The sequence below is a fragment of the Gymnoscopelus braueri genome (assembly GCF_963280865.1).
Source record: "Gymnoscopelus braueri genome assembly, chromosome: 2".
NCBI classification, from domain to species: Eukaryota; Metazoa; Chordata; class Actinopteri; order Myctophiformes; family Myctophidae; genus Gymnoscopelus; species Gymnoscopelus braueri.
The window spans coordinates 5751729-5774998 of NC_137604.1; the positions used below are offsets into that span (position 1 = coordinate 5751729).

At 41.8% G+C, this 23270-nt stretch overlaps 1 protein-coding gene across 3 annotated transcripts in view; it reads left to right on the plus strand.

Moving 5' to 3' along the window:
- LOC308075956 (glutamate receptor 2-like) overlaps positions 1-23270 on the plus strand; it is a gene marked incomplete at its 3' end in the record, with an annotated part of 161533 nt that overhangs the window by 115804 nt on the left and 22459 nt on the right. For 2 of the 3 annotated variants that reach the window (XM_080416001.1, XM_080416002.1), the window contains exons 9-17: positions 102-206; positions 923-1030; positions 2672-2735; positions 4650-4792; positions 6555-6770; positions 8917-9071; positions 10270-10468; positions 12350-12597; positions 20279-20393. In XM_080416001.1, coding sequence (XP_080272127.1) covers positions 102-206; positions 923-1030; positions 2672-2735; positions 4650-4792; positions 6555-6770; positions 8917-9071; positions 10270-10468; positions 12350-12597; positions 20279-20393 — 1353 coding nt within the window. The remainder of the gene's footprint in view (positions 1-101; positions 207-922; positions 1031-2671; positions 2736-4649; positions 4793-6554; positions 6771-8916; positions 9072-10269; positions 10469-12349; positions 12598-20278; positions 20394-23270) is intronic. The other variant, XM_080416003.1, reaches the window with a different exon arrangement.

Genomic DNA, 23270 nt, shown 5'->3' on the forward strand with positions numbered 1-23270 from the left:
TGTGTGTGTGTGTGTGTGTGTGTGTGTGTGTGTGTGTGTGTGTGTGTGTGTGTGTGTGTGTGTGTGTGTGTGTGTGTGTGTGTGTGTGTGCGTGCGTCTAGGTGCGTGTGGATGGTTTAACAGGGGTTATTCAGTTTGATCAGTACGGCAAAAGAGTCAACTACTCTGTTAACATCATGGAACTGAAGACCAATGGACCTGTGAAGGTAAGTGATACGCACAGTCTACAAGCATTACAAACATACAATTACACAATTCCAGTGGTGTAAGTTTAGTAACTAAGTACATTTACTCAAGTGCTGTACTTAAGTACAAGTTTTAGGTACTTTTACTTTACTACAGTATTTCCAAATGTCTATACTTTTATTTCTACTCCACTACAATTATTTGAAAACTCTAGTTACTTTTCAGATATAAATTATTACATTATTAAACATACATTAACCATTTCAGCCCTATTTTATACCTCGGCTATTTGAAAATAGCAGATCTACAAGCTCACAACGTGTCGCATCGCGACGCGTTGGGAGCTTGTAGATCTGCTATTTTCAAACATTTTAGTACCTTTTTTAGCACCTTTTTGGTGCTTTACGTACATTTTGATACCAATACTTTTGTACTTTTACTAGGACATTTTGAATTCGGGACTTTTACTTGTAACATTTACATTGCAATATTGATACTTTTACTTAGGTAAAACATTTGAGTACTTTTTACATCACTGCACAATTCCCATAAATAAATATATCCTTTATTACAACGTTTTTGCAGTACATAAAGCTTCTCCCTCTCTGTGTGTGTGTGTGTGTGTGTGTGTGTGTGTGCGTGCGTGCGTGCGTGCGTGCGTGCGTGCGTGCGTGCGTGCGTGCGTGCGTGCGTGCGTGCGTGCGTGCGTGCGTGTGCGCGTGTGTGTTTCTCTCAGATTGGCTACTGGAACGAGGTGGACAAGATGGTGGTCACCAAGATGGACATCTACCCCAACGACACCAATGGAATGGAGAACAAAACCGTCATCGTCACCACTATACTGGTACCAGTCAACCATTGTTGTTCTGTGTGTTTATACGTGAGCCATGCCAGAGTGCAGACTAGCCGACGCCCAGCCCCCCAGAACCACGGTAGAACAGTGAAGCTGCCTTCGTGGTCAAACCTGGGATAGCAACACTTCCGCATTTAACCCATTAAGACCGGGAACACATCTGTGTCATATTTAGATTTTTTTTGGCTATTCAAAAATAGCGCGGCACTATGAGCTTGTAGATCTTTTTCGTACTTTCACTCAAGTAAATTTTGAATTCCAGACTTTTACTTGTAACAGAGTATTTCTACATTGCGGTATTGATATTTACTTACGTAAACAATTTGAGTACTTTTTCCACCACGGCGTAAAAATGGTTGTGGAGGTGAGTTCTATTGAGGCCCCTCAACATGCAATTCCAATGTGGGGTTCCTGTCTGTGTTTTGACGAAAATGTTAAATTGCTGAAGATCTAGTCCGGTGGAAATGGGCGTGGCCTATATGGTGAGTTGCACCATGATCAAAGGAATCCAGGGGGAAAACTGTAGTGTGGTTGTATGACCTAAGGAGTTATAGACGAAAACGTGTCTTACTTATTTACTTACGCCTATTACTTCTGGGGCTTAGGCCGTCAATGAGTGGTTTTCCTACAGCATCTCAGTCCTGAGACAACCTCTCCAGCTGTCCCCAGGTGTGGGCCATTTTCTTGGCATCTGCCTCCAAGTCTCGGCGCCAGCTGTTTCGCGCCCATCCTCTCTTTCTTTTCCCAAGGGGGGGGGTTCCACTTGAGGGACTGTCTTGTGGTGTTCGAGGTTGGTTTACGGAGAGTATGGCCTATCCATCACCCAAAGCCTTAGTAGTAGTCTCCTTAGTCTCCTTAGCCTTAGTCTCCATAGTTTGTTTTGATTGGTAGGTTGCCACAGTTCTTTGTTGCTGGCAGGGCCGGATTACCCATAGGCTGTTGGGGGCGAGTGCCCTGGGGCACCAGCCAAAGGGGGCACCCCAATTTTTTTTTTCTTTTTTTTTTAATAAGAATTAAATAACATAACCTTAACATAACCCTAACCCTAAAACCGAAATAAAGTAACCAAAAACCGAAAAGAAACGTAACAAAATCCGCCAAATTTTCGCACGAGTGCACGATTTCGGCGCGGGGGGCACCTCAACTTGAGGTCGCCCTGGGGCACCACATAGTGCAAATCCGGCCCTGGTTGCTGAAGGTGTTAGACCAGCGGATATAGAGGATTCTTCGCAGGCAGGTGTGTGTGTGGATTGTGTTTGTAGTGTTGTGCTCCAAAAAAATATATATACAACACCAAAACGTGAAGTTGCCTGTTATGGCGTCACCATGAGGCCAACTTGAAGAAACGAAAGGAGTAGATCGAAGTTCTTCCTTGGCCTACTGGAAGTATGCATGCTTTAGTTTTTCTTGCCAATCAATGTGTGTGTGTGTGTGTGTGTGTGTGTGTGTGTGTGTGTGTGTGTGTGTGTGTGTGTGTGTGTGTGTGTGTGTGTGTGTGCGTGTGTGTTTGTGTTGCGTTTGCGTGTGTGTGTGTGTGTGTGTGTGTGTGTGTGTGTGTGTGTGTGTGTGTGTGTGTGTGTGTGTGTGTGTGTGTGTGCGCGTGTGTGTGTGTGTGTGTGTGTGTGTGTGTAGGAAGCTCCCTACGTGATGTTGAAGAAGAATGCAGAGCTGTTTCAGGACAATGACCGATATGAAGGTTTGTACAGCATATGTGTGTGTTTGTGTGTGTGTGTGTGTGTGTGTGTGTGTGTGTGTGTGTGTGTGTGTGTGTGTGTGTGTGTGTGTGTGTGTGTGTGTGTGTGTGTGTGTGTGTGTGTGTGTGTGCGCGCGTGCGTGTATTGGTATCTGGGTGCATGCTGATAACATCAATCATTTTGCATGCAGTGTACAATTATGACACTGACCAACTATGGTGATATGTGTGATAAATATTGTGTTATATAATGCAATACTTATTTCTCCATGCTAAATGTGTAAATGGTAGACTTGACTGTTTGTTTTCTTCAACACTAGAGCAGCCTCTTGCATTATGCATGTTACTGTATATCAAAGGGATATTTCTTTTTAAAAAGAAATGTGGGTCATTTCATCGTCTACTCAGGCTTTTTTGAGCCCCCCGGACAGTTTTTAAGTTGCTTGATTCAGTATTTAGATATTTGATATTCATTTTATCAGACACGCCCCCTTCCTACACAAACCCATTGTAACCTCAAACTTCATTTTAACCGTGTTAGATTCATCAGAAACACTCATCCTTGGTTCTGGTGACTGATACTGTCCTTCTAATAGGCTACGTGAGGAGACCGTGTTTTTTCAATTACTTTTTTCATTTTTTTAAAATATTTTTTCTAGAAAATAAATACAATAAAAATAAATTAATACAATTAATGAAAAAAGTAATCGAAAAAACATGTATATAAGGAGGGCAGGATGAGTCACCAGAAACAAGGACGGGTGTTTCTGATGAACGTGTTACAACTGGAGTTTGAAGTTACAATGGGTTTGTATAGGAAAGGGGGCGTGTCTGATAAAAATGTATATAACAAATCTAAATACTGAATCAAGCAACTTAAAAACTGTCTGGGGGGGCTCACTAAAGCCTGAGTAGATGATAAAACGACCCAAAAATGTTTTGAAAGTAAAATATCTCTTTAACTCTTTGACTGCGGACGACGCGATAACGCGTCAAGTGCTACTTTGTCCAGTTGGCCGTCGACGCGCTCGACGCGCTGGACGCGCGTTCATTGTTTAATCTCTGATTGCGCTATGCTGCTTAATATTCAATGTTATTCTCGAGTTCCACTTACTTCACGGACATCTGCATCCGGTTTCATGACCTGGATTCCGTTTCCGGTTTTTGATTCTTTTCCCCAGTCATTTTCGTCCAAAATAGGTAAATAAACGGTCTTTCACACGGTATGACGGACAAACGGACAGTTTCTCTTCTATAATCTATGGTCTGGGTGACGATCAGTCATCGCCGTCGTATATCACAACGTAATTTTCGCCGATCAAAACAATGGGGGGGACGTCACATCCGTTTTCATGTTTTTCCTTGTCTAATCTATGAAGAAGGGTGAGAGAGACCCAACGACATGATCAAAGCTGTCATGTGCTGCGCTCTAGTGGCGGATTTGTGCTGGGTCTTTACATTATGTGTCCTTAAATTATTTTCATGAGAAAAATTCAAAATATAAAAATAAAAAAACACGAAAATTGCTGGCACTGGGGGAGTACTTTATGAAAATACTCTGGCAGTCAAAGAGTTAATCTGTAATGCTGTTTTGTTTTTATTTTAGTTAACCCTATATTTAAGCTGTTATTATTAGCCTGTGTTTGTACGTGTTTTATTACACACACTACTGTTGCTTACTCTTTGTGTGTGTGTGTGTGTGTGTGTGTGTGTGTGTGTGTGTGTGTGTGTGTGTGTGTGTGTGTGTGTGTGTGTGTGTGTGTGCGTGCGTGCGTGCGTGCGTGCGTGCGTGCGTGCGTGCGTGCGTGCGTGCGTGCGTGCGTGCGTGCGTGCGTGCGTGCGTGCGTGCGTGCGTGCGTGCGTGCGTGCGTGTGCGCGTGTGTGTGTATGTATGTATGTGTTTAATCCCACTACAAGGCTACTGTGTCGACCTGGCTGCGGAGATCGCAAAGCATTGTGGGATACGCTACCAGCTGAGGATTGTGGGAGACGGGAAGTACGGTGCGAGAGACGCAGAGACCAAGATCTGGAACGGCATGGTCGGAGAGCTGGTGTACGGGGTGAGACACACTGGATATCTGTGTTAACCTATTTAGACCCGGAATCGCATCTATGTGTCATTTTTTGATTATTTTGGCTATTCAAAAATAGCAGATCTACAAACTCATAGCGTGGCACCGAGTGCCGCGTTACGAGCTTGCAGATCTGCTATTTTTTTTGAAAATTGGTGAGAATTTGTTTGAATCATTGAATGTATATGTTTTTTAAAGCAAACATTTGTAACTCAAATCTTTGCTTCTGGGGGGATTCTACAAATGTCTTCTAAATCCTATCAGTTTTCTGAAAAAACGTATGTCGCTAATATCAGTGGTTCTCAACCTTTTTCACGTCAAGGACCCCCGAAATTATATGTATTTGTCCCTGCCGACCCCCATCTCAAAAAATTTTGTTCCAGGGACCCCCCAGAAGCAACGATTTGAATTTAAAATGTTCACTTGAAAAAAACAGATTTGCACAAATTTTCATGATTTTTCGAAAAGAAAAAATCAAAAAAATATACACGCTCGTAAGATCTGCTATTTTTGAATAGCCAAAGACATCTAAAAACTGACACAGATGCGTTGCCAGTCTTGGTAAAGGGATAGTTCACTCAAAAAATGATTAGTCACCCCATGGAGACTTGAATTCATGGATTTTTTTGTTTGTTTTTGTCGCATTCCTAAGCCAATAATTTGATGACCAACGGACCGGTAGGCAGCGGTGCCGGTAGGAGACACAAAGGAGACTCTTTGTGTCTCCTACCGGAACCGCTGCCGGTCACAATACCAACTTTGATGAAGCAGTATTGCTTTGTTTTCAAAATATAAGATTTGTCTTCATTTTCTGAAAAACATATATTTAGTTTTTTCATTTCCTGAAAAATGTACATTTTGGAGTTTGCCGGTTTCTGCCCGACAGCAGAGATATACATGTAGTTTGTAGATCTGCTATTCTCAGAAGATTTGTTATACATTTGAGAACTTGAAATGGGTCATTCTGCATAATGAGTACTTTTTACTTCTGGTTATTTAAGTACATTTTATATGTATGTATTTAAAATACTTTTGTACTTTTACTTTGAATTCCAGACTTTTACCTGTAACTATAGTATTTCTATATTGCAGTATTGATACTTTTACTTAAGTAAAAAAACAATTAGTACTTTTTTCGACCACTGGTCATGTTTTCAAACTCTCCTTGGAGTGATTGTAATCTGTGGGAAGCAGTGGTGGAAAGAGTACTAAAATTCTTTACTTAAGTAAAAGTACCAATACTGCAATATAAAAATACTCTGTTACAAGTAAAAGTCCAGAATAAAACATTTACTTAAGTAAAAGTACAAAAGTATTGGCATAAAAATGTACTTAAAGTACCAAAAGTAAAAGTACAAAATATTTGAAAATAGCAGATCTACAAGCTCACAACGCGTCGCGATGCGACGCGTTGTGAGCTTGTAGATCGGCTATTTTCAAATAGCCTGTGTATAAAATAGGGCTAAAGTGGTTAATGTATGTTTTATTATATCATAGTTTATATCTGAAAAGTAACTAGTAACTAAAGTTTTCAAGTAAATGTAGTTGAGTAAAAGTACAATATTTGCCTCTGAGATGTAGTGGAGTAGAAGGAAAAGTATTGGAAATTGGAAATACTCAAGTAAAGTACAAATACCTCAAAATTGTACTTAAGTACAGTACTTAACTAAATGTACTTAGTTACTTTCCACCACTGGTGGGAAGTGTGTGTCTCTGATCTCTGATCTCTCTCTCCCTGTCTCTCTATCAGAAAGCGGACATAGCCGTGGCCCCGTTGACCATCACGCTGGTGCGCGAGGAGGTGATCGATTTCTCCAAGCCCTTCATGTCTCTGGGAATCTCCATCATGATCAAGAAGCCCCAGAAGTCCAAGCCGGGCGTGTTCTCCTTCCTGGACCCGCTGGCCTACGAGATCTGGATGTGCATCGTGTTCGCCTACATAGGAGTCAGTGTCGTCCTCTTTCTGGTGAGCAGAGCTGAGCCTTTACTAATCAACGTTGGTAGAGTAATAAAGTACATTTACTCGAGTACTGTACTTGACCCATTAAAACCGGGAACGCATCTGTGTAACCACTTTAATAATTATTTTACACTTTGGCTATTCAAAAATAGCAGATCTACAAGCTCATAGTGCGGCACCGAGTGCCGCGCTATGAGCTTGTAGATCTGCTATTTTTGTTTGAAAAATCGTGAAATTTCTTTGAATATACATTTTAAAAAATTGTAAGCGAACATTTGTAACTCAAACCTTTGCTTCAGGGGGATTCTACAAATGTCTTCTAAATCCTAACAGTGAAAAAAAAAAAAAAATGATATGTATTTAGTCGCGGACCCCCATCTCAAAATATGTTGTTCCAGGGACCCCCCAGAAGCAATGATTTGAGTTAAAAATGTTCGCTTTAAAAAACCTATTTATTCAAAGCTTTGCACAAATTTTCACGATTTTTCAAAAACAGCAGATCTACAAGCTCAGTGCCGTGCTATGAGCTTGTAGATCTGCTATTTTTGAATAGCCAAAGAAATCTAAAATGACACAGATGCGTTTCCGGATTGAATGGGTCAATCATGCAAATGAACCACATTCTCTGTGCTGCATTCACTCAACTATTGTACCTACAGTAAGTGCCATTTTGAGGTGCTTTCAGTTTACTTTAATATGAATATTTTCCCTTTCTTTATACCTCTACTCCATTGCATCTCAGAGGCAAATATTGCAATGGGTTTTACTGCACTACAATTACTTTACAGATGTATTATTGCAACATAATAAGCCTTACTATGCCTATTTGAAAATGTGCCATGTACAAGCTCACAACATGCCGTGATGCGACAAGTTGTGAGCTTGTAGATCTGCTATTTTTGAAAATAAAGTTTGAAACATTTTGAAAAATCACTAAGCATTTTGATGCCAGTACTTTTGTACCTTTAAGTCACATTTTGAATATAGGGTTTTCACTTGTAACAGAGTATTTTTATATTGTGGTATTGTTACTTTTACTAAAATAAAAACATTAAAGACGGGCTGCCGTGATTTTCAGTGATTTTTCTCCCCCTAAAACATAATCATCAGGTATTATGGTTATACTAGGAGGAAGATTATTTTCAAAAAAGTATACAGAAATTGTTAAAATTATGTTTTTATGTGGACACGCCTCCAGTTCATTAAGTATACCTGGTTCTCACCTTAGCACCTCCTCCACCACCTTAGCACCACCCACCTGTCCTAGTCTCTCCTCCTGCTCATGCCCACACCTGTTGTGTTATGATAATGAGGGGGAGGGTATATTTTTACTATGTCACTAAAGGGCTGTTTTTCTATTGGCACATTTGACCCTCAAGGTGTCAGCCTCCAGGTAGAAACTCAAAATAGTCAGAGAAGACATAAAACACCATAAAAACACCACCAGGGGGCCTTAATGAAGTTCTATCAACCTCATAGACACATGAAAAACAGAAAAAGTGCAAAACCATGGCACCAGCTCTTTAACTCTTTGACTGCGGTTGACTCGATAACGCGTCAATTGCTAGTTTGTCCAGTTGGCCGTCGACGCGTTAGGCGCATTGGACGCGCGTTCATTGTTTAATCTCTGATCGCGCTATTCTGCAATGTTTCACTCTAAGATTCAAGTTCCACTTACTTCACCCACACTTGCATCCGGTTTTATGACGCAGATTCCGTTTCCGGTTTTAATTTTTTCCCCTGGTCATTTTCGGCCAGAATAGGGAAACACACGTTTTTTCACACGGTATAAAAAACGAACGGAGAGCTCCACTTCTATAATCTATAGTCTGGGTGACGAACAGTCATCGCCGTCGTGTATCACATCGTACATTTTTCCAATCGGAGAATCTGTGAACACGTCACATCCGGTTTGACGTATTTCACTGTTTGGGCCTGTTTGGGGGGGGGGCAGCGAGTCAGCGAGCTGATGAAAGTGTCTATTTGCTGCTCTCTAGTGGTGGAACCATCGTATGTGTTCAAAACCGCAGCTACACAAACTATATGAAAATTAAATAACAAAACAAAAAAACACGAAAATCGCAGGCACTGGGGGAGTACTTTATGAAAATACTCTGGCAGTCAAAGAGTTAACAAAACGTGTTGTTCCCAGGTGTCCCGGTTCAGCCCGTACGAGTGGCAGCTGGAAGAGCCGGAGGACGGGGCGTTGCCGTTGACGACAGAATCCACCAATGAGTTTGGGATCTTCAACTCTCTGTGGTTCTCATTGGGCGCCTTCATGAGACAGGGCTGTGACATCTCACCAAGGTTGGCATGACAACGCTGATTGAGCTGTCAATGTATCTATGGGTTTGTCTACATCGGTGGCTCTCTAGCTTCTGTCAAGGAACCCTCACATTAAAGGTTTAATGGCATTCACTTTTGCACCACATTCAAAGTCTTTGTCCTGGTCCTTCAAAAGTGTACAAAAAGTTTTAAGTGAAAATTCCATTCCAGTGATCAATGGCAGGTGTTTTTCTCTCACATTTCTAAAGCCTTTTCAACTGCAATGAAAAAAGAAATCTTTGCCTGCGGGTGTCGCTGGTGAGGGATTTTGCCTGTCAATCATCGCCTCTGCTCCGCCCCCCCCCAAAGGAAAGGATAGGGGAGGGGAGGGGCGAGGAGGAGAGTGGGCGGGATTAATCGACTGTGACCTCACTGTCGAAGGGCCAAGCTCAGATTACTTTTCAGCCTAATTATTCAGAAAACCCCAGACCACAGAAAATCCACTGAATGTTCTAAGTTCAGGTTTTTTGGGTGTAATTGAGGTCATAAAACCCCAAATAAAACATTGAAAATAAAAAAAGTGAAAATGAATGTCATGATACCTTTAATTTTAATTAATTTAATGTATTTGGCCACGGACCACATACTTTGTGCCAGGGACCCCTAGACAAGATTTGTGTTGTTAAAATGTTTCAACACTCCAATGTTTTCAAGATGTTTTGAAAATAGACCGCCGAAGTCTGACGTCATTTACACATCCTTTGTTTGTCTACCTGGTTCGCAGTTTTCCACCCCCGTTCTGAATCCCATAGACGTATTTAATATCGCGTCAAATAAGAACTGTGTTCCAAAAATAAACAAATGACCCCGGCGGGTTGACTCTTATGGATATGAAGCATCAACTGACGGTGAGAAAACGCTAATGTTACTTCCGCCAAATTAGTTACATTTTCGCCAGAAACTGACTATCATAAACTATACAGAACCTCCTCCCTGACAATAACGCCGACACGCGGTGTTTATTTTTGGACCACAATTCTTATATGAGACGATTCTAAGATGACCCAATGTTATTCTCCATAGAGAAATTACTTCCGCAAACCTGGGGATGAACGAGTGACGTCAGGACTTCGGTGCTCTATAGCCGTTGTATATAGGATTAAAATGTTTCAACTGATGTCGATGTTAATTTGACCTAAAACACCTGAGTACTTTTTTTTCCACCACGGTGTCTCTCCAGGTCTCTGTCAGGGCGTATAGTGGGAGGCGTGTGGTGGTTCTTCACGCTCATCATCATCTCCTCCTACACCGCCAACCTGGCAGCCTTCCTCACCGTGGAGAGGATGGTGTCGCCCATAGAGAGCGCCGAGGACCTGGCCAAGCAGACCGAGATCGCGTACGGAACACTGGACTCTGGGTCCACCAAGGAGTTCTTCAGGGTAAGAATGCGTGATTGATTGATTGATTGATTGATTAAAGGATCTACACCATGAATTGAGCCTAAATCAAGCCTCAGATATACTCATTCCAACTAACTTCTCTCTGGCTTATAAAGCACTTTCACCTGCAATACCACATTGTCCTGATTTGCACGTGGCGCTATTGAGCCAGTTTGTATGCATGTTATCTCCTGGTTCTGAGTGGAAAAAGTAAAAAAAAATGTTTTTGAAAATAAATATATATATATATAAATATTTTTTTTCTATGTTGGAACTGAAAAACGGGAGGGATTGTACCGCTAGTGACGTCACTTTCGGGGGCAAATCAGTTTGGTCTGTTTTGAGACCAATTTACATAAAACCCCAGATATGCTGTGAAGGGGAGACCAAAAACACACAAAAAAATAAGATTCATGGTGTAGTCCCTTTAAAGACTTTATTTAGAAGTTTGCAGAAAAAAAGCACATGAAAGTACAGTTCAAATACAAGGTCAACTAAATAGGATTAAAACAAACGAAAAAAGACTATTGGCTTGTTTCCATTGGGGTCCTTTGTACTCAATTCATAGTGACATTAACACATTGAATGCCAGTCGCGTAGATCTACGCGAACCTATTTAAAGCCGCAGCGTGCCAGTCGCGTAGATCTACGCGAACCGCCGATTCCCATTGAAACTGCCCCAGGTGCACTTTCCGAATTTTTTTGATCCATTTCCGTTTCCGGTTTCCGGTCGGAAACAGAATTATTCGGGTTCCGTTTTTTTCGATCGTATCCGCTTCCTGTCTGGGATCCTGTTTAAAACTCGATTTTCTCGGTTGTTGTTTTTCTCCTCGCTGATCACTGTTTAGCGTTGATCGGCTGTATCTTCAAGATGGCGGCACGGATTTGGAAACTGTTTTCGCTGGCCGTTTCTCACGGATCCGCTGTGTGTTTAGAACCAAATGAACGCGCACTTTTAACTTATTTAGCGAGGTCTGTGGCGACATGAAAAAAACAAAAAAACAACAATAAAACGCTGGCACTGGTGAGTACATTATGAGATTAAACTCTGGCATGGAATGTGTTAAATGTCAAAATGTAATGTCGCGATGCGACGCATTGTGAGCTTGTAAATCTGCTATTTTCAAATGGCCAAAATGTATAGGGCTGAAGTGGCTAGTGTATGTGTTGTAATAAATCTACAAAGTAACTAACTCAAGTTTTCAAATAATTGTAGTGGAGTAAAAAGTATAATATTTGCCTCTGAGATGTAGTGGAGTAGAACTAAAAGTATTGAAAATGGGAAATACTCCAGTAAAGTGAAAAATCCTCAAAACTGTACTTAGTTACTTTACACCAGTGGTGGAAAAAGTACTCAAATTCTTTACTTAAGTAAAAGTACCAATACTGCAATATAAAAATACTCTGGTACAAGTAAAAGTCCAGAATTGAAAAGTCACTTGAGTAAAAGTACAAAAGTATTGGCATCCAAATGTACTTAAAGTACCAAAAGTAAAAGTACTAAATATTTGAAAATAGCCGATCTACAAGCTCACAACGCGTCGCGATGCGACGCGTTGTGAGCTTGTAGATCGGCTATTTTCAAATAGTCTAGGTTTAAAATAGGTTTAAAGTGGTTAATGTATGTTTCATTATATCATAGTTTATATCTGAAAAGTAACTAGTAACTAAAGTTTTCGAATAATTGTAGTGGAGTAAAAGTACAATATTTGCCTCTGAGATGTAGTGGAGTAGAAGTAAAAGTATTGGAAATTGGAAATACTCAAGTAAAGTACAAATACCTCAAAATTGTACTTAATTACAGTACTTAAGTAAATGTACTTAGTTACTTTCCACCACTGCTCTCCCTTATACCTCTCCACGTGCTTCACGCGGTTCCAGCGTTCCAAGATCGCCCTGTTCGACAAGATGTGGCAGTACATGAAGTCGGCCGAGCCGTCCCCGTTCGTGAAGAAGACGGCGGAGGGCGTGCTGCGCGTGCGCAAGTCCAAGGGCAAGTACGCCTACCTGCTGGAGTCCACCATGAACGAGTACATCGAGCAGCGGAAGCCCTGCGACACCATGAAAGTGGGCGGCAACCTGGACTCCAAGGGCTACGGCATCGCCACGCCCAAAGGATCCACATTAAGGTGGGTGGATCAGTATAACAATGCTGCCGAAACAAAAACCTTTGCAAAGCCGTGCCCCATTCACACTGACTAGCATACCGCCTAGCGTAAATGTACCGTCTATGCCTGTGGCTGCATTCGCCGGCCGTAACCGACCAAAAAAAACGCTAGCTTTTGAAAAAATACATTCTAAAAGTTTTGTAATCTGATTGGCGAAAAAAAATACAAAATGTACATAAAAGTTTAGTGCTCAAGCGAAAGAAAAATAAGCTTTTTCTAATTGGAGAAAAACGAATCTAAAAGTTTAGTCCTCGTGCTATAAAATGTACAAAACAAACAAACAAAAAAAAAAGCTGTTGAACATACAATGACGGAAAACGAAAACGAAAAACCAATCACGTTTGGATGCTCAGAAGTCGAGGCGTGAAACTAACTATTTAGTCAGCTAGCCGTAGTGGCAAGAAGAATGCAGACATTCCACTGGCCAGGTGATTACATGGTAATTAATGGTAATCAATCATTAATTAATCAGTTTTTAAAAGACTACGCTGCCTATCCTAACAATGTGCCAGGTTGCTGGGAATTTGCCATCATTTGGCGACAGGGTTGCCGGTACATCATTTTTTTACCAGCAATTTTGGGCCGGCGGCTAATGCTAATTTCAAGCCTTGCTCAATGGGCATGAGGACTAACACAAGTAGCCGAAGGCTGCTATGGGGCAGTGTGGCCAGTAGGGGTGTAGTAACCGCTGGTCACCAGTAGGTGTCAGAGTGGCGGTGTGGTGGTGTCGTATGTGAGGGTGGCGGATGGGGCATGGCGGCTACCAAACTCGTTGTTATAGTTATCCACCTACCCTGATGACCTCTGCATCGCGCCGGGTTTGTATATCAATGTTAACCATGGGTACCACCTCTGCTCAACCAAAGTTAGCGGTGGTCGCCATGACTACGGGTTTGTTTAGGGGAGTTTTTATTTATATTTTTTACGGTTTGCACTTCAAGAAGCAGCTCACCCCTTCCGAAGAGTGTTGATTGGCTGAAATGGAAGACTTGCTCTCGGTCTCCGCTGGGCGGGTTTTATAGAGCGGTGGTTTCTCATTTCAAGGACCCCCGAATTAATACGTATTTGGCTGCGGACCAACCATCTGAATTCCAAATTGTTATTTTGTTAAATAGCAGATCTACAAGCTCACAGTGCGTCGCATCGCGACGCACTGTGAGCTTGCAGATCGGCTATTTTTTAACGGACGATTTATTGAAGTGATTCAACTGATTTAGACGCTATATTAACCAATGTTGCTCGGGGACCCCCTGGAACCCCCCCTCAAATACCCCTACATGGGGGTCCCCGGACCCCACTTTGAGAACCACTGCGATAGAAGGGGAAGCATGTCTTTTCGAGTCTAGAGTATGGGGCTGAAACTATAGATTTGATTTGGCATTTATTCAATTCTCAAAAAAACTTAAATTTAGGATTTAGGAGAGACATGGCTTTTAATCCAACAGGCCCAAGGGAATGGAAACATAAGTGAGATATATAGAAATGATGTTGTTGGGTGAACTGACTCTTGAAGATTTCAGAGGAGTTCTGACTCAGGGGAGTCATAGTTAGATGGGTTTTTATGTATCTGTGAATGTTTTGAGTGTGAGACACAATCCTTTTCACCGTAAATATCGTTGTTTACAAAACAATCATTCGATCATGAATACGGATCACTAAAACGCGTCAATGTGGAGAAGCCTAATGCAATTGGTTATGTCAAATCGAAGATTGTGGCTCTAACTCGCACTGCTGCGTGCGCCTCACGTGTGTGTGTGTGTGTGTGTGTGTGTGTGTGTGTGTGTGTGTGTGTGTGTGCGTGTGTGTGTGTGTGTGTGTGTGTGTGTGTGCGTGCGTGCGTTTGTGTGTGTGTAAGGCTAAAACGGCCCTGAATTAGTCAGGGGTGTGGTTCGAGCGTTAATTTAATCAAACCAATCAGAGTATCGGCTGCCATTCCCTTTAATCAGCACAAGACGCAACGCAATTTTTCGTGCGTTAAGTGGTGAGATCAAAACGGAACAAAACATTGAAAGGAGAGATGTCCAAGTGCATGCATGGCCGCCATAATCACTGTCGCCTCTGTCTAATTATGTGACTGTCTCATGTCCAAAACACATCTGTGATATCTGTCGACGAACCAAGAAATATTCACGTTCTCAGTTGCCTATATTAATGGCATACGTGTGTAATGTGCACCCGCCGCCACCCGACACTTCCTTTCTACCCTTAAACATTTGATAGAGGGATAATAAAATCATAAACCAAATTAACATGAACACTTCACAGATTATAGAGAACTTTGAATTATAACAATCGCTTGAGAATTGGTCGAATATGGCTTAGTTAAACTTCCGAATAGGGCTCTCGGATGCCTGTCATATGCATGCATGCACTCTGTGCGCCCGCCCGCATCCCGACACTTGCTTTTCGTTTCATAGCCTTTGATAGAGGGATAATAAAATAATGGTTGATACACCGAATTAACATAGACACTTTGGAGATTATTGCAAACTTTGAATTATAACAATCTTGAGAATTGGCCGATTATGGCCGAGTTAAACTGGCGGTGTCCCTACAACCAAACATTTATTTTAGCACTTAAGACATGGTCCCGACCACGTCTTAGCGCTATGCGGTGAGTCTTGTTAAGTAACAGTGCAAAATAGCAGAAATCTGCATAGCGCCCTTAATTAACAGAAGAACGCCCACCCAGGAGTTAAATATGCTGGCGAGTCTTAAGCCTTAAGTGTTTTTCACTCAGCACGACTTGTAAAATAGCAATTGCATTAGATGGTAGCTGTAGTACTTAATTACAGCGACAATTTTAATAGTAACTTTATTGGTAAATAACGAGTTTTGAGTTCAATTTTTTTCAGTTTTGAGTTCAATTTAAAATGAGAGAAACAAACAAACAAACAAACAGTCAAGTGAAACACATACAGACAAATAGAACAAAAGCTGTGGTTCCTTTAGCTTGAAACTCAAAACTTGACATTTCTCCCCAGAATAGTCTCCCCAGGACCCAAACTGGTGAAAACAGCCGATGTGACGCGTTCTGAGCTTTTCGATACATGCTATTTTCACATGCACAGCGTGTGTGTGTGTGTGTGTGCGGGTGTGTGTGCGTGTGTGCGTGTGCGTGTGTGTGTGTGCACGCACGTGTATGTGTGTTGCTGTGCCTGTCTTTGAGTTTGTCTCTCACCGTTTTGTTCTGTCTTTCAGCTAACTTGACTGATGCCTGCCTGTCCGTGTCTTATCTGTCTGTCTGTGCATGTCTATCTGTTTGTCTGTCTGTCCATGTCTCTCTCCCTCCCTGTCTGTCTGTCTGTCTGTCTGTCTGTCTGTCCCGACTGCTGTGTCTTCCTGTCCATTTATGTGTTCTGTTCTGTCCTCTCTCTCTCTCTCTCGCTCTCTCTCTCTCTCTCTCTCTCTCTCTCTCTCTCTCTGTGTCTATTTGCGTGTCTCTCTGTAAAGATTATCTATATAACAGCACAGCAACTATACTGCATTTTGATCACTTCACAGTTGGTTATGATTTGTCACTGAACTGGTTTTGGTATTAATGAGACTGTTGTGTTATCACATTTATGCACTGACTATGCTTTCACATGGTAGAACCAGCTACTGCACATGGAGTTGTGTCAAAGCATATGTCATTTATATTATATTCTAATAACCATTTTTCAACAGGTACTTAAAGTACCAAAAGTAAAAGTACTAAAATGTTTGAAAATAGCAGATCTACAAGCTCACAACGCGTCGCGACACGTTGTGAGCTTGTAGATCTGCTATTTTCAAATAGCCTACTGTATGTATAAAATAGGGCTAAAGTGGTTAATGTATGTTTTATGATAATTTATGACTATCATAATACATGAAGGTGCTTTGGACACAAAACATCCACTTTATCTGCTTCTACCATGTTCTTACTGTTATTTGATGTTATTGTTGTGATACTATGAAATCAATGTTTTTTTAATGACAATGCATTGAGAGCTGGGTCCAATTCGGTTCATCAACAAAGTGAATTTGAAAAAAAAAATCAAGAATTAAGAAAGTGTCAATTCTTCTTCTTCGACAGAGTCAATTGAGGTCGGAAGTTGCACTTTGAATGTCAAACGAATTGAGCCCGGGCCTGTGTTATGACCGTGTTATTATTACATCACAGGATATTACCATGTCTTATGCCCCAACAAGGTAGACCATCATACATTAAGCATCAAGATGTTTGCATTTATATAGGCACCTGATACCACACATCATTGATTTCTCCCCTTTTCCACTCTGCCATAACATTCTTTAGCTCTTTTTAGAGAGAATGTATAGCGTCCCTCTGCAACTTTCTCAAGTTGACCCGGGACGGGGTCCCACAGGGCTCCAGAGTAGATCCCCTAGTATTGTTTTGCCTCAACGCCAAATAGCTCTGCCAGAAAAATAGCCGATCTACTGCAAGCCAGTAGACCTGCTATTTTTGCTGCATTTCTGCCCAAAGAACAATGGCATGCGCTAATGAGTCGAGAGATGGGAGGAACGGGTTGGGGGGGTCGTCTTGTCTGTGGAGCAAATACCTCCCTAGACTCTTGTTAGGGGGAAAAAAGTTGGTTTGAAACATTTAACAAACTAACGTGTAGGCCCGGCAGTATCGAGGCTTGAGGCCGCATTTGGGCCAGAGCCGAAAAAAACATGACATTGCTAATGGCTAATGGCTAATGGCTAATGGCTAATGGCTAATGGCTAATGGCTAATGGCTAATGGCTAATGGCTAAATGGCCAACACAGCCTGGAATAATCTGACATTATGATTGATTCTGAAGGCATGCACAGTGGCCTTACAACAGTAGCAGTATGCTTATAGCTGATGCCCAAAGACCCTGCAGCTGCTGCTGCTGATATTAATGTAAAAGTAATGGCACTTTTTTTTTCAAGGCCTCAGGGAAGACGTTCTGTTTTAGTCTTGGTGACATAATTTGAGTCACTAATGTGAACGCCTGAAGGGACAGTATAATGTCAGTGGCGACATTATAGTGACATTAATCTCACAATATTAGCAGCGGATGGATAGTGCTCGACTACTTAATGTACAGCGCCCCCCAGGGGTCAGAGGAGGATATGTCGATAATGTTCCCTCCAATTATTATTCATTTCGGTCACATCGTGAGTTGTTCCCTCAAATTAATTAATTCATGGCCTTTAATTAGTTTATAATCGGTGCCCTCAAATTAATAATTGGTGATCGCCTATGAGTAAATATTCAGCATGGCTGCCAGTGGTGGAAAAGTACTCCGATATTTTACGTAAGTAAAAGTATCAATACTGCAATACAGAAATACAAGTAAAAGTCCGTAATAAAAAATGTACTTGAGTAAAAGTACAAAAGTATTGGTATCAACATGTACTTAAAGTACCAAAAGTAAAAGTACTAAAATGTTTGAAAATAGCCGATCTACAAGCTCACAACGCGTCGCGATGCGACACGTTGTGAGCTTGTAGATCTGCCATTTTCAAATAGCCTATGTATACAATAGGGCTAAAGTGGTTAATGCATGTTTTATAATGTAATCATTTATGTCTGCAAAGTAACTAGTAACTAAAGTTTTCAAATAATTGTAGTGGAGTAAAAGTATAATATTTGCCTCTGAGATGTAGTGGAGTAGAAGTAAAAGTATTATAAATTGGAAATACTCCAGTAAATGAAAGAATACCTCACATTGTACTTAAGTACAGTACTTGAGTAAATGTACTTAGTTACTTTACACCACTGATGGCTGCTATGTTGAATACGTCAAAATACCAAGCGCTACATATTGATTGATTGATTGATTCATTGAGGTGTGCACTCCACGTCCATAGCAACGGCCTGTTGTTCATAGAACCAGTCATCCAGGCTCCTGGTAAATCATGACCATAAAACCTTTGATTCTGTTTCAAAAAAATAATAATACCGCAAAAAAAAAGGGTATTTATTAAATATATGATATATAGGCCTATATATTGACACCGAATCAAATGTTTTCTGATCATGCTTCAGACCAGGAGCCTGGATGGCTTGGTTCCAGGCCTGAAATTATTAATATATATTTTCGGAAATCTCTATGGGAAAAAAAATATGGGCTTTCTGTGGAACTACACAATGGCCGCCACTGCTATGCCCTGTAACTAGTGCATGTGCAGTGGTTGGAGGTTGTCTCTCTGCTCTTCCACTGAGACATTTACATCCTGGTGTCTGGTAGGACACCTGCCAGTTGATAAGTAGTACCTGAAGCTCATGAGATCAATATGGCTATCTACCCTAGTCAAGCAGGGGTTGCCTCTTGGCTGAGCGACAGACATTTGGTCTCTCGGAAAACGTAATGATTGCATCTTTAATTTGAGAGCTAAGGCTAAAAATGTGAAGGCACAAGTTAGACTATTTAAAGGAAAATATCAAATAATTTGAGGGGACGGATTAATCACTCAAGTGAAGGCATTATCAAAATAATCTCCTGTGACCCAGGTGGGGTCCTGCATTCGCCATACTAACTGCTACTAAATTAACAATTAACCAAAAATGAAAAATTAATGGCAACCCACTGTAGAGCTAATTCTGTGTAACTAATGCTATCTTACTATTGGTTGTGTTGCTTCTGCAGCTATTGATAACATTCTAATATTACCAGCCAGGGCTCTGTGACAGTATTAGTGTTAGTAGTAGAGCTAATGCTAGCATGCTAAAATTAACCATCCTTCATGCTGACCTGGGCCATAAGGGCACCACCTTCAAACTAATGCTAATAACCTAACCTGAGCGCCATCTAGCATGTGAACTAGCCTATGCTAACATGCCAAACGACTCGGTGCCACCCATATTGGCTGTGAGGGGGGAACAACCGAGCTCATGCTAACAAGCTAATGGCCACTGTGTCTATTTATTTATTTGTGGTGGCAGACAAAAGCCACTGAACCAGGCCTTGGTTGCCAGAGCTAACGCTACTATGGTAACTGTTAATAGCCGCTGTGCTGGAATGTGTGCCTCTAGAACACACATGGCGACCCTTAGCTAAGCAATTGGCTTATATGCTAACTGCTATTATGGTCCACAGCAGGAGTAGGCCTACACTGTGCTTGAGCTAACGCTAACAAGCTAACACTATTATGCTTTCCGCTAAGAGTCTTATCAGCTGTGTCACTTCTGTGTTTATTTTGCCCATTGATAAGAGCTTATGCTAGCACACTGGTTCTCAACATGGGGCCCGGGGACCACCAGGGGTCCAAATGGAACCTTTACGGGCCCTGTAACTCTGAGAGTGTACAAATGGAACCAAATGGCATTTGGGTCCTTGTGTACACTCTCAGAGTAACAGAGTCGTTAAATGAACAGTGTTCATTTAACTCAGAGTGTGTACAAATGGAACCAAATGGACCTGTGCACTCTCAGCGTGTATTCTCGGCCTGTATTCCATTTGTACACTCTCAGAGTGTATTCTATTATTATCCACTTGGACCCTGTGGCGGTCCGCGGACCCCCACGTTGAGAAACAGTGTGCTGACACATGCTGTACTGCCTCCAAACTATCCAGCAGATTGCCTTTTTCTTTTCTTTTTTTTTTAACCACGAAGGGGGAAACCGGTATGAGCTAACGCTAACAAGCTAACAGCAGCGCTAACAGCCACTGTGTTTATGTAGAAACGCGGTGAACCTGGCGGTCTTAAAGTTGAACGAGCAGGGCCTCCTCGACAAACTGAAAAACAAGTGGTGGTATGACAAGGGAGAGTGCGGCAGCGGAGGAGGGGAGAGCAAGGTTAATACACACACACGCACGCACGCACACACACACACACACACACACACACACATACACAAACACGCTGAAACAAACGCACACGTGCAGTGAGGTGTCATAGGTGACTTTTGGTGACAGGGAAACCATGAGGAAGCAGCACAGTCACGGTGCCTTTCAAACACGTACGTACGCACGCACATGCACACACGTGCACGCAAGCACACACAGGCATATACGCACACACACGTGCTCACTGATAAACAGCTGACATATAAACTGAATATGTTTTCATAACTGTTCGTGTTTATATGGTCTTTCTTTACGCACGACAACACTGTGGCAGAGGCTTGGGTCGTGTACCTCGTCGTGAGTTAACTAGTCCAGTTGGTGAGTAATCTTGCTCCATCGTCCTGTTGATTAGATATTAATACATATAGATATATATAGCACCTCTTCTCGTTGACTTCTGTTACAGCGAAACAGCTCTCGAAGTCAGTCTTTTGGCACATAAACAAACACAAAAAAGCTGATTCTGCTAAACTTTTTTAAAGCAAAATGTCAAATTTCTGTTGGTTTTGCTATTTGAAGATACAGAGCCAGATAAATACTAATAGCAAAATCAACATGTTGACATACCAAAAAAAATGGCAGAATCGTGTTGTTTGCGTGCATTCATTTGCTAAAATATTGATTTGGTGCTGTTTCACCATGCAACGTAAGTCAATGAGGTGATTAATTTTTTAATGATCAACAGGCTCTATGCACAGCGGCCATATTGGAAATAAATTGGGCCTCTTCTTACTGCCTTCACAGGTGTTACCAATGATACGAACGAAGGCTTTGTTCCATTCTGGTCAAACAGAGTGTGGACTAGGGATGGGTATTGGCAACAATCTCACGATACGATACGTATCACGATACTTGGGTCACGATACGATTATATTGCGATACGCATCACGATACTTGGGTCGTATCACGATATTGTGATATATTGCGATATATTGCGATATATTGCGATATATTGTGATATATTGCGATATATTGCGATATATTGCGATATATACATATATCACAACTACATATTGTTTATATATACACTACATATTGAGTGGCTGCAGATCTGTGATAGGTTCTTTGAATGTTTTTCATAAAGCCTGTATCTGAAAAAAAAAAATCGCGATACAGTATACAGTATCGCGATACAGTATCGCGAAATAAAATATCGCGATATATCGTGATATCGATAATATTGCCCATCCCTAGTAGGGATGGGTATTGGCAACAATCTCACGATACGATACGTATCACGATACTTGGGTCACGATACGATTATATTGCGATACGCATCACGATACTTGGGTCGTATCACGATATTGTGATATATTGCGATATATTGCGATATATTGCGACATATTGTGATATATTGCGATATATTGCGATATATTGCGATATATACATATATCACAACTACATATTGTTTATATATACACTACATATTGAGTGGCTGCAGATCTGTGATAGGTTCTTTGAATGTCTTTCATAAAGCCTGTATCTGGAAAAAAAAAAATCGCGATACAGTATACAGTATCGCGATACAGTATCGCGAAATAAAATATCGCGATATATCGTGATATCGATAATATTGCCCATCCCTAGTGTGGACCAGGGACCCTCATGGTTCCTTGAGGGGGTTCCAAATGGCCCCTTGCGGGTGTGTAACTCTGAGAGTGTACAAATGGAACCAAATGGACCCGTAAGGGTCCATTTGGTTCCATTTGTACACTCTCAGAGTTATGACGGGGGTCCCTGAGATTAAAAGGTTTGAGAACCTCTGTGCTACACTAAATGGAACAGAGCCTTCATTATAATCATTGGTAACACCTGTGAAGGAAGTAAGGAAGAGGCCCAATTTCTTTCCAATGTGGCTGCTGTGCATAGAGCCTGTTTCAATGCAGTGGCGTAGCCAGAACGCTAGCCGAGGCTGGGCCTAGGGAGTCGCGGGTGGGCACACATGCACGTGCAGCGCACGTGCATGTGTGCCCGGACCGCGCGTGCGAAAATGTGCGGTTATTAGCGTTTTTTAATGTTTTTTTTGCAGGTTTGTGACGGACTTCGGGTACCTATATATACACTGTTATCAAAATGGCTGAATATGAGTTCTAATTTTTTTTGGGGTGGGCAGAAAAACCAAATGGGTGGGCCCAGGCCTACCTATGCCCACCCGTGGCTACGCTTCTGTTTCAATGGAGCAACGGAGCAATATATCTCAGCGGTTAGTCTAGTCACATAATGACACGTTAAGTATACAATTAACCCAAACCTCTACCAACGTGTCACGGTGCTTTAACAGCCAGTTAGTTAATTAATAAACAGTTAATAACGCATCACTAGTCGGCACTGTGATCTGTGCTGCTGTCCTCCCCGCGATGCGCTGCAGCCCACCTGGTTGAGGTCAAGGTCGTTAAGGCAGGGACAGAGGTTCACAGAGAGAGGTCAGGTTCAGGTGACCTCAGACCAGATGGCAGCAGCAGCGCTTATCGCCCTCCCCCCTCCCCCTCCCCCCTCTCCCCCCTAACCTTCCCTATACCCCTCCCCCCAGACCCCCCCCCCCTCTTCCCCCCCTAATCCTGTCCATAAAATGAAGAGTCATCGATTCAAAGAGTTTGTACAGCATGGTACCAAACTCTCTCTATCCATGGCTCTGGTCCAGAGGTATTACTGCCAAGTCTGACACAGAAAAAAACAAAAAAACAAAAAAAGCAGAAAGAGGCTTTTCACTGCAGCGTCTCTCACTCTCTACGTCTCAGGGCTTAAGCAACGGGGCCTTTCTGTCCCTTTATAGACCAAATATCACAGTAATACAACCCTCCCCTGTGCCTTATATCGTATAAGTGT